This window comes from Coregonus clupeaformis, chromosome 27 (assembly GCF_020615455.1).
Source record: "Coregonus clupeaformis isolate EN_2021a chromosome 27, ASM2061545v1, whole genome shotgun sequence".
Lineage (NCBI taxonomy): Eukaryota > Metazoa > Chordata > Actinopteri > Salmoniformes > Salmonidae > Coregonus > Coregonus clupeaformis.
Genome location: NC_059218.1, coordinates 27510321 through 27526678, shown reverse-complemented (window position 1 = coordinate 27526678; position 16358 = coordinate 27510321). Strand labels below are relative to the sequence as shown.

At 40.3% G+C, this 16358-nt stretch overlaps 1 protein-coding gene across 1 annotated transcript in view; it reads left to right on the top strand.

Annotated features, from left to right (window-relative positions):
* LOC121541687 (BMP/retinoic acid-inducible neural-specific protein 1) overlaps nucleotides 1-13728 on the top strand; it is a 133991-nt gene extending 120263 nt beyond the window's left edge. The window contains exon 8 of the mRNA XM_041850924.2: nucleotides 10186-13728. Within this exon, the coding sequence (XP_041706858.1) occupies nucleotides 10186-11326 (1141 nt within the window). The 3' untranslated portion in view covers nucleotides 11327-13728. The remainder of the gene's footprint in view (nucleotides 1-10185) is intronic.
* The last annotated feature ends 2630 nt before the right edge of the window (nucleotides 13729-16358 follow it).

Here is a 16358-nt window from a genome sequence, read left to right as displayed (position 1 = left end):
ATGATATGGACTTGGTCTTGGACTATCTTCTGTATACCCCCCTACCTTGTCACAACACAACTGATTGGCACCAACGCATTAAGAAGGAAAGAAATTCCACAAATTATCTTTTAAGAATGCACACCTGTTAATTGAAATGCATTCCAGGTAACTACCTCATGAAGCTGGATGAGTGAATGTCAAGAGTGTGCAAAGCTGTCATCAAGGCAAAGGGTGGCTTTTTGAAGAATATAAAATATAAAATACAGTTGAAGTCGGAAGTTTACATACACCTTAGCCAAATACATTTAAACTCAGTTTTTCACAATTCCTGACATATAATCCTAGTAAAAAAATCCATTTTTTAGGTCAGTTAAGATCACCACTTTATTTTAAGAATGTGAAATGTCAGAATAATAGTAGAGAGAATTATTTATTTTAGCTTTTATTTCTTTCATCACATTCCCAGTGGGTCAGAAGTTTACATACACTCAATTAGTATTTGGTAGCATTGCCTTTAAATTGTTTACCTTGGGTCAAACGTTTCGGGTAGCCTTCCACAAGCTTCCCACAATAAGTTGGGTGAATTTTGGCCCATTCCTCCTGACAGAGCTGGTGTAACTGAGTCAGGTTTGTAGGCCTCCTTGCTCGCACACGCGCTTTCAGTTCTGCCCACAAATGTTCTATTGGATTGAGGTCAGGGCTTTGTGATGGCCACTCCAATACCTTGACTTTGTTGTCCTTAAGCCATTTTGTCACAACTTTGGAAGTATGTTTGGGGTCATTGTCCATTTTGAAGACCCATTTGCGACCAAGCTTTAAATTCCTGACTGATGTCTTGAGATGTTGCTTCAATATATCCACATAATTTTCCTTCCTCATGACGCCATCTATTTTGTGAAGTGCACCAGTCCCTCCTGCAACAAAGCACCCCCACAGCATGACGCTGCCACCCCCGTGCTTCATGGTTGGGATGGTGTTCTTCGGCTTGCAAGTCCCCCCTTTTTCCTCCAAACATAACAATAGTTCTATTTTTCTTTCATCAGACCAGAGAACATTTCTCCAAAAAGTACGATCTTTGTCCCCATGTGCAGTTGCAAACCGTAGTCTGGCTTTTTTATGGCGGTTTTGGAGCAGTGGCTTCTTCATTGCTGAGCGGCATTTCAGGTTATGTCGATAAAGGACTTGTTTTACTTTGGAAATAGATACATTTGTACCTGTTTCCTCCAGCATCTTCACAAGGTCCTTTGCTGTTGTTCTGGCATTCATTTGCACTTTTCGCACCAAAGTACGTTCATCTCTAGGAGACAGATCGCGTCTCCTTCCTGAGCGGTATGACGGCTGCGTGGTCCCATGGTGTTTATACTTGTGTACTATTGTTTGTACAGATGAATGTGGTACCTTCAGGCATTTGGAAATTGCTCCCAAGGATGAACCAGACTTGTGGAGGTCTACCATTTTTTTCTGAGGTCTTGGCTAATTTCTTTTGATTTTCCCATGATGTCAAGCTAAGAGGCACTGAGTTTGAAGGTAGGCCTTGAAATACATCCACAGGTACACCTTCAATTGACTCAAATGATGTCAATTAGCCTATCAGAAGCTTCTAAAGCCATGACATCGTTTTCTGGAATTTTCCAAGCTGTTTAAAGGCACAGTCAACTTAGTGTATGTAAACGTCTGACCCACTGGAATTGTGATACAGTGAATTATTGTCACGTTCGTTCATGAACTGGTCAGACCAAGGCGCAGCGTGATATGCGTACATGTTTATTTTAATGAATAAACATCCGACAAAACAATAAACAAACGAAACGTGAAGTCCAAGGTAGAACACAAAACATACCTACACAGAACAAGATCCCACAACCCACTAATGCCAATAGGCTACCTAAGTATGGGCCCCAATCAGAGACAACGAGCGACAGCTGCCTCTGATTGGGAACCACACCGGCCAACATAGATCTAGACCAGGGGTGTCAAACTCATTTTAGCTCAGGGGCCACATGGAGGAAAATCTATTCCCAAGTGGGCCGGACCGGTAAAATCATGGTATATATAACTTAAAAACAACAACTTCAGATTGTTTTCTTTGTTTTAATACGATCAACATAAAACATAAAGCTGGAGCCTGAGGACAGTGTGTCCAAAATAGTACAAGCACAACATCACTATTAATCATAAAACACCTCAAGTTTATTTGAAAATTCTAAAGAAAAATAACACACAAACACACAATGCCTCAGTGATTCACAGAACTGTTTCACAGATCACAGAACTATATCAGGGTGTCATTTCTCAGGCAGAAATGTAGATAAAAAATAATGAAATCCTGTTCCCCAAACAAGTGCAAGAACCACAGAGTCAAGAATAGGTTAAAGATATAAATAAAATAAAATCAATTAAAAACAATAGCACATCAACATAAAAACATATAAACATAAAGCTGGAGCCTGAGGACAGTGTGTCCAAAAGCACAACATCACTATTCATCATAAAACACCTCAAGTTATTTGAAAATTCTGAGGATAAAGAACACACAAACACACAATGCCTCAGTGATTCACAGAAGTATATCACAGATCACAGAACTATATCAGGGTGTCTCATGCAGCACTATAAGTGGGGTTGCATAGTTTATTTGACTCCTGATACCTGGCATCTTTTAGCTTTCACCAGCGCATCAATATCAGGCGTCACATCCTGAGTGGCAGCCAACTTCAGGATGTGATTCAAGTGCTTGTGCGTGAGCCTTGAGCGCAGCTTTGTTTTATTTATGCTCATTACAGAGAAAACTTGCTCACAAAGATATGTGGTTCCAAACATGCACAACAGTTTTGCAGCGAGGGTTGTCAAGTTGGGGTAACCTGGCAAGAGATTCTGATAAAATGTGTCCAAGCCAGCTGTGGCAAATTTGCCCTTCAAATCTGAGTCACACTGCAAGTCTATTATTTCAAGTTGGATGCTGACGGGCAGATCAGAGGGATTCACGGTGAATGGCGTTATTTTATCTTTGAACCGCTTCATGCCTGTCACATGTTTGGTCGCGCACACATTTTTCAGACAGGGGAAGTGAGCTGCATCACCACCGGCGAGTTGCATCTCCCACAATGACAGCTTCAACTTGAAAGAACGTATGCTGTCATAATACTGCGTGACAACTTTGTTGCGCCCTTGCAGCTGTTTGTTCAAGTTATTCAGGTGCTCTGTAACATCCACCATAAATGCAAGGTCCTGCATCCATTCTGCGGAATTAAATTCTAACACTGGTTTGCCCTTTTCTTCCATGAACTGTTCAATTTCTTCTCGTAAATCAAAAAAACCTCTCAGCACAGCAACTCGGCTTAACCATCTTACCTCAGTGTGGTATGGCAGGCCATAGATGTGGTCTTTCTCTCTGAGAAGGCTGTCAAACTGACGGTGATTCAGGCTTCTGGATCGGATGAAATTAACAGTTTGGATGACCACCTTCATGACGTTATCCATCTTTAATGACTTGCAACACAAAGCCTCCTGGTGCAAAATACAGTGAAAAGTCAAAAAATCACGTCCTCCATTTGCAGATTGCACTTTCTCTCTGAACTTTGTCACAACGCCTGCTTTTTTCCCGATCATTGAGGGCGCACCATCTGTAGCCAGGCTGACAGCGCGGGACCAGTCCACTCCGACCCTGTCCAGCACGCCGACGAGTGCGGTGAAAATATCAGCTGCTGTTGTTGTATCTGTCATCGGCACCAACTCCACGAACTCCTCGGTGACGGTCAATGTGTCATCAACTCCGCGGATGAAAATGGCCAGTTGTGCAACATCTGTAATGTCCGTGCTTTCATCAATTGCAACCGAAAACGCAATAAATGATTTTACTTTTTGCTTCAACTGGCTGTCCAAATCCACTGAAAGATCGGAAATCCTATGCAACTGTGTTTCTTGTCAGGCTGATATTTGCAAAAGCCTGGCGCTTTTCAGGGCACACAATCTCCGCTGCCTTCATCATGCATGTTTTTACAAATTCACCCTCACTAAATGGTTTTGAAGCCACTGCGATTTCATTAGCAATGAGGTAGCTAGCTTTCACTGCAGCGTCACTGATGTCTCGGCTGTGAGTAAACACAGACTGCTGTTTCTTCAGACCCGCCAACAGTTCATTCACCTTCTCTCTTCTCCGCTGTCCTTGAAAGTTGTCATATTTGTCCGCATGAAGACTCACATAGTGGCGACGAAGGTTATATTCTTTCAGCACTGCAACATGCTGTGAACACACCTAACATACAGTTTTCCCATTCAATTCCGTGAATAAATAGGAGGATGACCATTTTTCTTGGAACACTCTGCACTCTGCGTCCACTTTTCTCTTTTTTGACAGAGACATATTGGGGCAATGAGGGTGCCAAAGCACATAATGTTAATAGTAGAAGCCGTAATAAATATCGCGGGCAAAACAAAGTAGCTCATCCGGACTGGCAGCACTTGCTTGACCTACTTGCTCTGCCCCGGTATAAACAGTTTGCTTGCTTAACACAATTGCTATTGCGCCATCCAGTGGACTCAATTGGAACAGCAGTTTCTTTTATTGAAAAATTGCAGCGCATTTTTATACTTTACAAAATCATCTTGCGGCCCGGATTAAACCCGTTTGCGGGCCTGATCACGGGCCGGACGTTTGACACCCCTGATCTAGACGATCTAGATCTAAACCTAGAAAATAGAACATAGAACATACCACACAGAAAATACACACCCTGACTCAACAAATACGAGTCCCCAGAGTCAGGGCGTGACAATTATAAGTGAAATAATCTGTTGTTGGAAAAATTACTTGTGTCATGCACAAAGTAGATGTCCTAACCAACTGGCCAAAACTATAGCTTGTTAACAAGAAATTGGTGGAGTGGTTGAAAAACGAGTTTTAATGACTCCAACCTAAGTGTATGTAAACTTCCGACTTCAACTGTATATATTGATTTGTTTAGCGCTTCTTTGGTTACTACATGATTCCATATGTGTTATTTCATAGTTTTGATGTCTTCACTATTATTCTACAATGTAAAAAATAGTAAAAATAAAGAAAAACCCTGGAATGAGTAGGTGTGTCCAAACTTCGACTGGTAGTGTATATCTGTGTGCAATATAGTGCAATGTTACTCCATTTAAAAAGCACATATCCACACCACCACCATTACATACAGCACTAGTAGTAGTAGCAGCAGTAGATATTGTTGTCCTGCTGCTCAGAGTTGAGTTGAGGCCCTAGCCTCTCTGGTGGCATGGCCTTTGCCCTGAAGGGCCGAGTTGGAGAGAGAGAAGACTGCCTGTGACAACCCAGCAATCCCTGCTACTGATGTACTCCCCACCGACGGGACACATGCCTATAATTATAGGAAGCAAGGCTCCTTCAGTCCCAATCGGATTCCGGCAGTGGAGAGCCCTGGACAACTGCAGGAACAATAAGAACCCAGTCTCTCCAGGGCTGGAATGGGTTCCTCCACAGTTTGACCCTACTGTGGAAGGCTGCTTAGCTCCAGACCTGCAGGGAGAAACCCAGGGTGGACTTTGATGGTGGTGGCTTGTCCTCAGGCTGCTACCCGTAGTCTAATTACACACTTACTTCAATAGCGATAATCATTGTTACACAATCCACAGGCAATCTACAGGCACGGCTGGACCGTACCCTTTTAAACATTTATGGTGTTTTCGCAGGTGCAATGAGTGGAACATTCCAAGCAGTTCAGAGTAGAGCCTCAGCGTTGTTTCTTTTAAGCATACTACTAGATGTACTGCATAACTAGGACCAGGAGATTTTCATGGCCATGTGTTTTTACCTGGAAAAACTCTGGGTTCTACGTTTTTCCTGGTCAGATCATGTGGACAGGAAAGACTCATGCCTTTATGCATAACCAGATGACTATACAACCAGTGGTGTAAAGTACTTAAGTAAAAATACTTTAAAGTACTACTTAAGTCATTTTTGGTGGTATCTGTACTACTTCTGTAAACTTTCACTTTTACTTCACTACATTCCTAAAGAAAATAATGTACTTTTTACTCCATACATTTATTCTGACCCCCAAAAGTAGTCGTTACATTTTAGCAGGACAGGAAAATTGTCAAATTCATGCACTTATCAAGAGAACACCCCTGGTCACCCCTACTGCCTCTGATCTAGCAGACTCACTAAACACAAATGCTTTGTTTGTAAATGATGTCTGATTGTTGGAGTGTGCCCCTGGCTATCCGTAAATAAAAATTAAAAATATGAAAATTGTGCCATTTGGTTTGCTTAATATAAGCAATTTGAAATTATTTATACTTTTACTTTTACTTTTGATACTTAAGTATATTTTTTGCAATTACATTTACTGTTGATACTTACGTATATTTAAAACCAAATACTTTTAGACTTTTACTGAAGTGGTATTTAACCGGGTGACTTTCACTTTTACTTGAGTGATTTTCTATTAAGGTATCTCTACTTTTACTCAAGTATGACAATTGGGTACTTTTCCCACCACTGTATACATTTACATTTTAGTCATTTAGCAGACACTCTTATCCAGAGCGACTTACAGTTTTAGTGAGTGCATACATTTTCATACTGGCCCACCGTGGGAAACGAACTCACAACCCTGGCGTTGCAAGCGCCATGCTCTACCAACTGAGCTACAAACATGAGCTGTGTGCATAAGTCATATTTTCATTGGATTTAGCTTGAGGTAAATAAAGGAAAGTAAAGGATGGTGCTTATTCAAGCCTGGTTGCCATTTCATGAATGCATGCGTGCGGCAGATCTCTAAGATTCATGTGGTATTCAACCAAAAAAACGTCTGTAATTAAATTAGTAACCAAAGCGTGGTGGCCGTCTCTACGTATGAAAGGCCTCACTGTCCCTCACTGATGGCTAGCTCTAATTGCACTCGTTTGTCATCAGCCTGTAGCTGATAAACTGGTGGTTGAACGAACTTGCATTAGAAAAACATCCGATGTGTTACAAGGTAAATGTAGGCTTAGCTCCACCTGCCTCACCTTGTCTTACACCCACTCACCTATCACAGATGTGAGCTCTCTCTGCTGGGAATATGCCTTTGCAGAGCTATAGCAGACGTGCCAGGGGATTATAGCTCCTCTCAAACAGAGAGTGATTAATGGTGATGGATATAATATAGCATAACTCCCAGCCAAGTAATCGGCATCCATGTTTATGTATCAAAGTAATTATTCATGGGAAGACTTTATCATGTTAACAGATTTGACTGTACTCTATATATTATTTAGCAGTATTTGCTATAGACGTTGACAGGGTTATGGATGTCAAGATATGTCTGGTACATAACTCCCTTACATAAGAAATTCTATCAATAATGAAATTGCAGGCTATTTTTGTTATCCAACATAATGCACCAATAGAAAACTATCACATTCAGTCATCAGTTTTGACAAATATGTATCTCTCTCTGTATCTGTATTTATCTCTGTATATACTCTGTACCTCCCTCTCTCTTTTATTTCTCTCATTCTATCTCTCTCTCTCTCTCTCTTTCTTATTCCCTCGTTCCCCCAAACAGAAGGGGTCTTGTGATAATCTATGTCATCTGCGCTGAGCACCAGAGCTGTCTGATGCCCCATTACAAACACAGAGATTGTGCTGTGATTCGGGAAAACAAACAGCATTCATTCCCACTCGTTTCCATCTCATTCCCTGTGGCAAACTCAACCCAGCTACTTGTTTTGGAGGGAAAAAAATAAGGAAAAATAAAACTACCAGCATGATGCTCTCAAATTGCATATTGACGGAAGCAGTTATATGATGGAACATATTTTATTCCAGTGTTTCAGATCACATAAAACTGTAGTTATTGCAGATAAATTCAAGGGGGAATATATGGAATAATATGAGTATGCCTGCCTCTCGTACGTAAATGAATAGATCATAAAACTAATAGGAATGGTTTAATCTTTGTGGCGTAAACATTCGCAAAACCTTTGAAATGTATTTCGTCATTTGCAGCAAACATTTCTCAAAAGTCCAATAAGTACCTGAGGGCAGGAAAAAGGAGGATTATTTTAAAGATCTCATACCTTGTGTTTTGTGTCAATGCCAGAGGAACCTTTAGTGTTCTTCGAACTTTTGGAGACAGACTGCATTATAAACCTGTTTATACGTTTTGTCATTCAACTTTGGTTGTTTAGTCATGGTGCTTTTATCGGTAACACGTTACTTGACACCCATGGTCATAACCATGTCATAATATGTTATAACAGCTGACAGAACTGTCATAATATGGTCATAATACTGTCATGACCCATATATTTATACCTGTTGTGACATACAGTATGTTGCGTCATTTTATGGCTGGTTATGACACCTACATAACAGTGTCAAAACCCACATTTATTCAAATTAGTTTTTTCCCTGCCAAGAAGTTTCCTTTTGTTTTGAAAGTTTGTTTCTTAAATCCTTTGTTGTTGTTATAATGAATTATTTACAGTCATGTTTTTTTCATCATATTTTAAATAACTTGTAGAAAATACACTTTACGACACTGTCGTGAAGCATTATGACCATCATAATCATATAAGCCATGCCCTTATATGAGTCAAAAAGAGGGTGTTTTGTCCTGCTCCTGAAATCCGCTCCTGCATTCAACCCAGACATCAGCAACAGAGCATTGGGGTAGGTGCATGTCTGACATCAATGTGTACGCAATTACAATGATAATTTAATATGGTCAATTTCCCAAAACATAATATAACATCAACATACTGTTGACACGTAGGCTATGGTGTAATGGAATGTTTTGCCTTGTGTGGTAGGTTTTGTGGGTTTTTACACTCTTATGTAGGTGTCATAACCAGCCATAAAATAACACAATATATGTCAGAACAGGTCTAAATATATGTGTCATGACAGTGTTATGACCATATTATAACAGGTTACGAGAAGTTATGTCAGCTGTTATGACATATTATGACATGGTTATGACTTTGTCATAACATGTTATGATGCTGGGTGTCAAGTAAATTCTTACCCTTTTATCCATCTCCTCCTCCGTTTTTTTTGTTCTGTGAAACATTATATTCAAGGTTCCTCTCAAGATTCAAGATGCTCTTACATGAGCACTGGAACCTATTTTTCATTTCAACAGAATAGCCATTGGCTTTGTCTTTATGTCCTGTAGAGATAAGAGTGGGGTGAATATGTGGCCGTGACCAAAAGCATTACTTTCTCAAAGTGCATCTTGCGGGACATGCATTCAGCCATGTCTTTGTTATTTTACAATGTTCCTCTTATCTTTTGATACTCCTCTCTTCAGTTAAGGGGAACAGATAAAGGAACTTTTATCAGGGTAGGACTGAAAATGTACTAGTACATATCGAAGATTGCCTCAAAAGTACATCTGCTTTTTGTCAGTTTAACCAGTCTTCACAAAATAATGGAGTCAGGTTGATGTAAGAATTGCTAATTAAAGACGAAATGTTAAATGGATTAAAATATATTTCTCAGATCTGAATTCAATTTGTTCAAACTCAGTATTAACTCAAAATAAAACTTTATCAAATCACTTTTGGGAATCTGTCTGATTATAATTTTAACATATCCTCAAAGTACCAGTGACATATCCTTCAACCAATTTCATATCCCATAGGAGCAAAAGTAGTTTGGGTCTGTAGAGTGTCTCCTCTGTCCCCTTCCCTGACCCTACCCATGGCTCATTTTGGTTCATTAGCATGTCAGGCTAAACTTGAGCTCATGCTCTCCAACCTCTCCTAGAAAATCACCCTCATCTCACAGTAGAACGTTTCAGTACTACCAAGATGACAGAAAGGGATGCCTGAGGGGGGATAAGAGACACGATTTGCATAGGAAATAATGCTTCCATCCCACATGAGGGAAATAAAGGAACTCTGCCTTTGAGGAATACATTATCCCCCCCACAGACTAGACCGTAACAAACAGTAGCAGGCTGTGGCAGTGGCAGTGGAGGTTAATCCTCAGAGTTAAACACTGAGTTTGTGCTTGCTAAATGGTCCTTATTAATGGTGCATTTTATCCCTGTGTCTCCCCTCCCCAATTTGTTCTATTCCCCCTCGATCACTCTGGCTCTGACACTCTTTCTTTCTTTCTTTCTTTCTTTCTTTCTTTCTTTCTTTCTTTCTTTCTTTCTTTCTTTCTTTCTTTCTTTCTTTCTTTCTTTCTTTCTTTCCATTCTCCAGGTCTGTGATGCAGTGGCTGAACAGGGTCCAGTCCTTCCTCTACTGCAATGAGAACAGTTTCTGGGGTACCTTCCTGGAGAGTCAGAGGATGTGCGTGTGCCACACGGGTGTCACCCTATGCCAGCGACCCATCCCATGTATCATCGGGGGCAACAACAGCTGTGCCATGTGCAGCCTGGCCAACATCTCTCAGTGCGGCTCCTGCAACAAGGGGTACAAGCTGTACCGAGGCCGATGTGAGCCCCAGAACGTGGACTCAGAGCGCAGCGAGCAGTTCATCAGCTTCGAGACCGACCTGGACTTCCAGGACCTGGAGCTCAAGTACCTGCTCCAGAAGATGGACTCGCGCCTCTACATCCACACCACCTTCATAAGCAACGAGATCCGCCTGGAGACCTTCTTCGACCCGCGGTGGCGCAAGCGCATGTCCCTGACCCTGAAGAGCAACAAGAACCGGATGGACTACCTCCACATGATCATTGGGCTCTCCATGAAGATCTGCCAGATGCGCAACAGCAGCATCGACCCCATGTTCTTTGTTTACGTGAACCCATTCAGCGGCAGCCACTCAGAGGGCTGGAGCATGCCCTTCGGCGAGCACGGCTACCCACGCTGGGAGAAGACGAGGCTGGGAAACTCCCAGTGCTTCAACTGGACCCTGCTGCTGGGCAACCGGTGGAAGACCTTCTTTGAGACGGTACACATCTACCTACGAAGCCGTGCCAAGGTGCCCACTGGGTTGCGCAACGACACGGGCCAGGGTCCCGTGGACCTGTCCGACCCCAACAAGCGCCAGATCTACATCAAGATCTCCGACATCCAGGTGTTTGGTTACAGCCTGCGCTTCAACGCAGACCTGCTCCGCAGCGCTGTGCAGCAGGTGAACCAGTCGTACACCCAGGGGACCCAGTTTTACTCCTCCTCCTCCGTCATGCTCTTGCTGCTGGACATTAGGGAGCGGATTAACCGCCTGGCCCCTCCAGTGGCACCCGGGAAACCCCAGCTGGACCTGTTTTCCTGTATGCTGAAGCACAGGCTCAAGCTGAACAACAGCGAGATGATCCGGGTCAACCACGCCTTGGACATGTACAACACAGAGATACTGAAACAATCAGATCACCTGACTACCAAACTCTGCTGAGATACAGTAAACAAACAAACAAAAAGAAGATTAAACAGACACTACAAATAGAACTGTTTGGGGTTATTCCTTTTTATTTAGTTGATTTTTCCCCCCCCTTTTTGGACCTTTTTGTTCTGCCTTTTGATGTATTATTAACAACTTTGTAATTGTAATTGTTAAACTGAAACTCAAAAAGGCAGTGATGAAGCCTTTTAGTTGGATAAAGAAGAAGATTAATGAAAACCACTTTAAAGACTGTACCATATTTTGTCCCAGCATGTCTGTCATTTCCTAAAAGAGCATAAAGAGAAAAAAATAAGAAAAACTATTAAATTCATCTCCTGGTGACAAAGAGGCCTTTATTTTAGTCTGAGGGAACAAAGGTTATATCTGAAACTGCCATTCTTTACTGAGTAAAACATTTTTAAAGATATAATAAAGTTGCATAAGGGCAGACCAGATATCATCCTTTTATTTCAGTTAATGTGCTTAATCAACAAACAAAATATTACAAACATGTAAAATGACAGTTTAATACAGTATGAAGGCATTCATACATTGTATGGGTAAATAGCCCAGCAAGCAAATACTCTAAGCATTAGCTATATAGTCTCTTTATAACATTAAAAACCCATGACAAGTCTGCATCCCTCTCTTTGTGAAGTAAGGTTTAAGGCACGTTGTTGCTGTACTTAAAGCATTGGCACACGACCGTGGCAGCGGATATTCATTTCATGTCAAATAACGGAAACCAGCTGTTTATATATGTGTATACCTTTATTTAGCTTGATGCTTATTGCTGTTCGTTAATTGAATGTGTCATTTGAGAGTGAGTGAATCCAGTCTAAGCTGAAACTTGTCTTTGGGCGCTACCTCCCATGCTTGAAATTCTACAGGCATTTCTTATGAGGTGGTTTCTTCTGGTGCCTGAGTGCAATATCGTGGTCTGAAGATGAACAATCAATGCTATTTCGTACAGCTTTGCAAAACGTACACCTTGTGACTGCTGATGTGTCAAGCTTTTCGGCACCAAGAGCAAATTTGAACATCAATCATTCACGTACATCTGCAACAGACACCATAAAAGCCATACATTTCCCTGAGGTAAACATAAGGCATGGAATGCCCTGTGATACATTTTTCTAAAACATGAAAAATGTCCCATTCGTGTATTTTATGTTGTTGTTATTTCCCCCAAATTCATTTCAAATGGAGGATAACACAGTGGACAGAGAGAGTGTATTCTGTGGGATTATGGGATGACATTGTAAAGCCATTGGATTTCTATTTCTATTAACTAGAGTGAACCCTTATGGGAAACGGTTATATAAAAGCTTCAAATACTTCTGTTGATTTTAATCTGTAAATCTACTTTCTACCATATGTACTTTTTTTTTTTTCATGCCACGTTGGATCTTAACTTTGAATGACCATGCAAATCAGATTGAACCCTCTGACAAGAGGCTGTTTAACCTTTCTAGGCATACTTTATCGAAAGCACTGGCATGACATATGTTTATAGCTATACATAGCTACATAATTAAACATAGTATCAAACATCATACTATCTCAGAACTGTAAAGGACCACTACCTACATTATTAGTGTTATTAGTGTCATTATTATTATTATTATTATTATTATTATTATTATTATTATTATTATTATTATTATTATTAAGTGCCTGTTACATATCCCTTTAACATATTTAGAGGAGGGAAATTGCTCTTAGTTTAGTTACTGTATACAGTAAAAACACATTACCACACAAGATAAAGACATTCAAAAGAATTCAGCAACTCAGACCACATCAATGCAGATCTGTCCCTCATCTCTGAGCCTGAGATACATGTTTTCTAGCTAAAGCCCTGCTGGTTTGTGCATGTGGTAAAATTACCCATCATCAAGAGATTGAAGTCTCAATTTCCTGACACTGTCTCTCCTATGTACATTATATCTGTAAATAGCAACTTAGTGTTGGTATAGTTATAACATCAAAGACTACGTAAATCATAGCAATTCCAAGAGAACAAAAGAGGCCAATATTAATGAGAATACCCACAATTACTGTTGGTGTACATTTGCACAAATTACAAATACACTCCATTCTTAAGAATTACTTCATTATGAATATCAGCGAGGGATGGCAATTTCTGACGGTTTTAATCAAAGTATACTATATGAAATATGAGTTAGTTTTGACCACGGCATACATGAAACAAGCACACATTTGCTATATCAGCATAACATCCCTGCAATGTCGCATATACCCATGGATACATTTGATTGAATATACAACTCCTAATATCTTGCCTATGTAATTTTTGCTGTTATGTTGAAATCATTATATCAGCTTATTTCAAATGAATGTTTCATATAATAATCAATTTCTCATTAAAAGGCTATATTTATGTGGAATAGCATTTATTTATTTATGTATTTATTCAAAAACTCTCTATTTAGATTATCACAGACAACACCCACACTGTACCTCATTCAACCCTTGTGGGCAGTGCTGATAACAAGGACTAGTTTTTGTGATGTAACTGTAATTTAGCATTTGATTGAAGGTTTTATTTTTGATGGGATTGGTGGATAATTGCTCAAATATGTTCCAGTGAGATATGCTGTACAGTACGGTTGAGTGGGATACCGTATATGTATCCCGGGGTATTTCAAAATACCCTCGGTATTATTTCCCAATACCGTCAATACCATTGTTTTTTATACGTTTAAATATTTGTTATTTTTAAATAACTACCTGCAGTCAACTTGTGCACTAGGTAATAGAAAAAGCAGATTGCGATCCTCATTTCGCCTGTTAGATTATTTATCATTATGATGCTAACCGGTGCTAGTTTCCCAAAACTGCTGTTAGAGCCAGTCACGTGTTTGTTTACAAAGAAGCACAACGAGCAAAGCGGGAGCTTCGTGAGGAGAGTTAGTCCTGCTGTGCAACTTAAGTTAGGTGATCAAGATACACTTGTATGAAACTACTAATGTTTGCGATATATCACATAACTATTAAGTTAACTATCTAAGATGTGCAAAATAAATTATCTCCAGCTGGGTTTTGCTAACTTGTTAACGTTAGCTAAGTGGCTAAAGTTAGCTTGCAAGATCAAGCTTCTTGGTAACACCAGAGACAATCCCCTCCTGGATTAATATCCCTGCTGTATAATTTCTGTTTTGTACGTGCTGCAAACTGCGTTTTTAAATACTTGCATAACTTTATGAACAGGGTTGTCTGTCCTAGTAGTTAATGTTCGCATGCGCTCATTAGCATTTACCTAGCATCCACTATGGGAATTCCATAGTACTTGTTAGCATTTTGTTAGCATACTAGTAACTGAAGTTTTGTCCTTTTCTTTACACACACACAAAAAAAATGTCCCCTTGTGTGTACTGCCGGTAATACTGTCTTTCCCGGAATGGCACAGGCACGTATGAAAGTATGGAAATCTAGATACCGCCCAACTGGAGTTTGAAGTACGGGGCCCCGGCAGGTCTCAGAACCCCTGAATGAGACATGAGTCCCCCTAAATGCAACAAAGTCTAACTTTGGGGGGTCTCTGAGTAATGCTAATTTAACTATTCTCCTATTTGTTTAAAATGCAATTTGTACTGCTACAGTGGTAAATATTCAAATAAAAACGTATTCCAAATTAAACAAACACCCCCACCTCTGTGTCATGGTAAAAAAGAAAAATCCATGTGGCTGCACTTGTCATCCTCAGACAGTCCCGTATCTCAGCCCCTTTTCAGGTGTCCCAACTTTTCTACAAAAAAATATAATTTTGTCAGCAAGACACATTAATTAATTCAGGCTACAAGAGTGTAGACCCAATGACAATTGCTGAATGTCATTACACTTCTTGGTGTTTTGTAACAGATGAGTGCACAGTGCACTGTTTGGATGCTGGAATTATTTTGGAGTGGATAAACATGCGCAGGTACGCTACTTTTTGAAGTGATTTGTTTGACAATAGGTTGAAAACATAATGACTGGTTGTGTTCATTCCAAATTAAAAGGTCACTTTTTTTACCATTAAATGACTGTCTACTATTAGGCCCGTGAAAAAAGTAGAGACCCCCAAATGTCACGGTATAATTCGCACTCTGCACCCAATCCTACTGTTTAGTAAAATAATGCTTACCACTGTGTTGTGGAGTGCCTCATCTAAAGGTTGGTTTACCTTCAGCTCTTCAGTCACTCACCTCGCTGTAGGTAGCAGTCAGTATTTGTAAATTGGGTTGCACATACAGTACAGTACATCATTTATTAAAATCAGCTTATTCATTACTAATTTCTACAATACAGACCACACAGACCTCACCCTTGCATCAATTGCAGGGGACTGTGAGAAACTCAAACAGGCCTTGCAGTTTATATATCTTTGCAGCCCTCCCATGGCCAAAATGGGTGCTTACACTAGCTCCAGAGCAGAACAGAATGGTCACGTCCTCTGTCTTTTTTATGCGTCTGTCAATATTCTTTCCCTGATGACTAACATGGCACGCTCACGCCACGGGCTGACAGCTGTAGCAGAACACTGGATCATTGGATGAATGTGATGCCCTGGTGACAACTTGTCCCACTTTAGCAAAGTACCAGAGGAGTTGACGCTGCATGGGCACTCACTATGAACAATGTGTCTGTCACAAGCTTTATTTCTGTCATGCCAAGATTATCATCATTTCCTTAAAATCTGCACTAAAATGGCCCTGGCATATAAGAGTAAGACTTAAGAATGCATAAGAGCTCAAATTAGAAAAATAACAATCTTTTCAAGGCATAATGTTGTATTTAATTGGCCATAAGTAATTTTGAGAAGTTCTACAAGGGCCCATTTCCTTAAGAAACTGCGATCGTTTTGCCTGTGAGGCTTTCACTGAGACCAGCTCTAATGCATCTTCACAGTTTAAGATAATAATAGAGGGAAACCATTTTGGAGGAGCGGGGAAGCGTTTACAAAACTAAACTAAATTGCAATAAAAGCTTGGTGAACAAAGGATTCAAATATAAAATGGTGGAATTGTACCTGATGTGA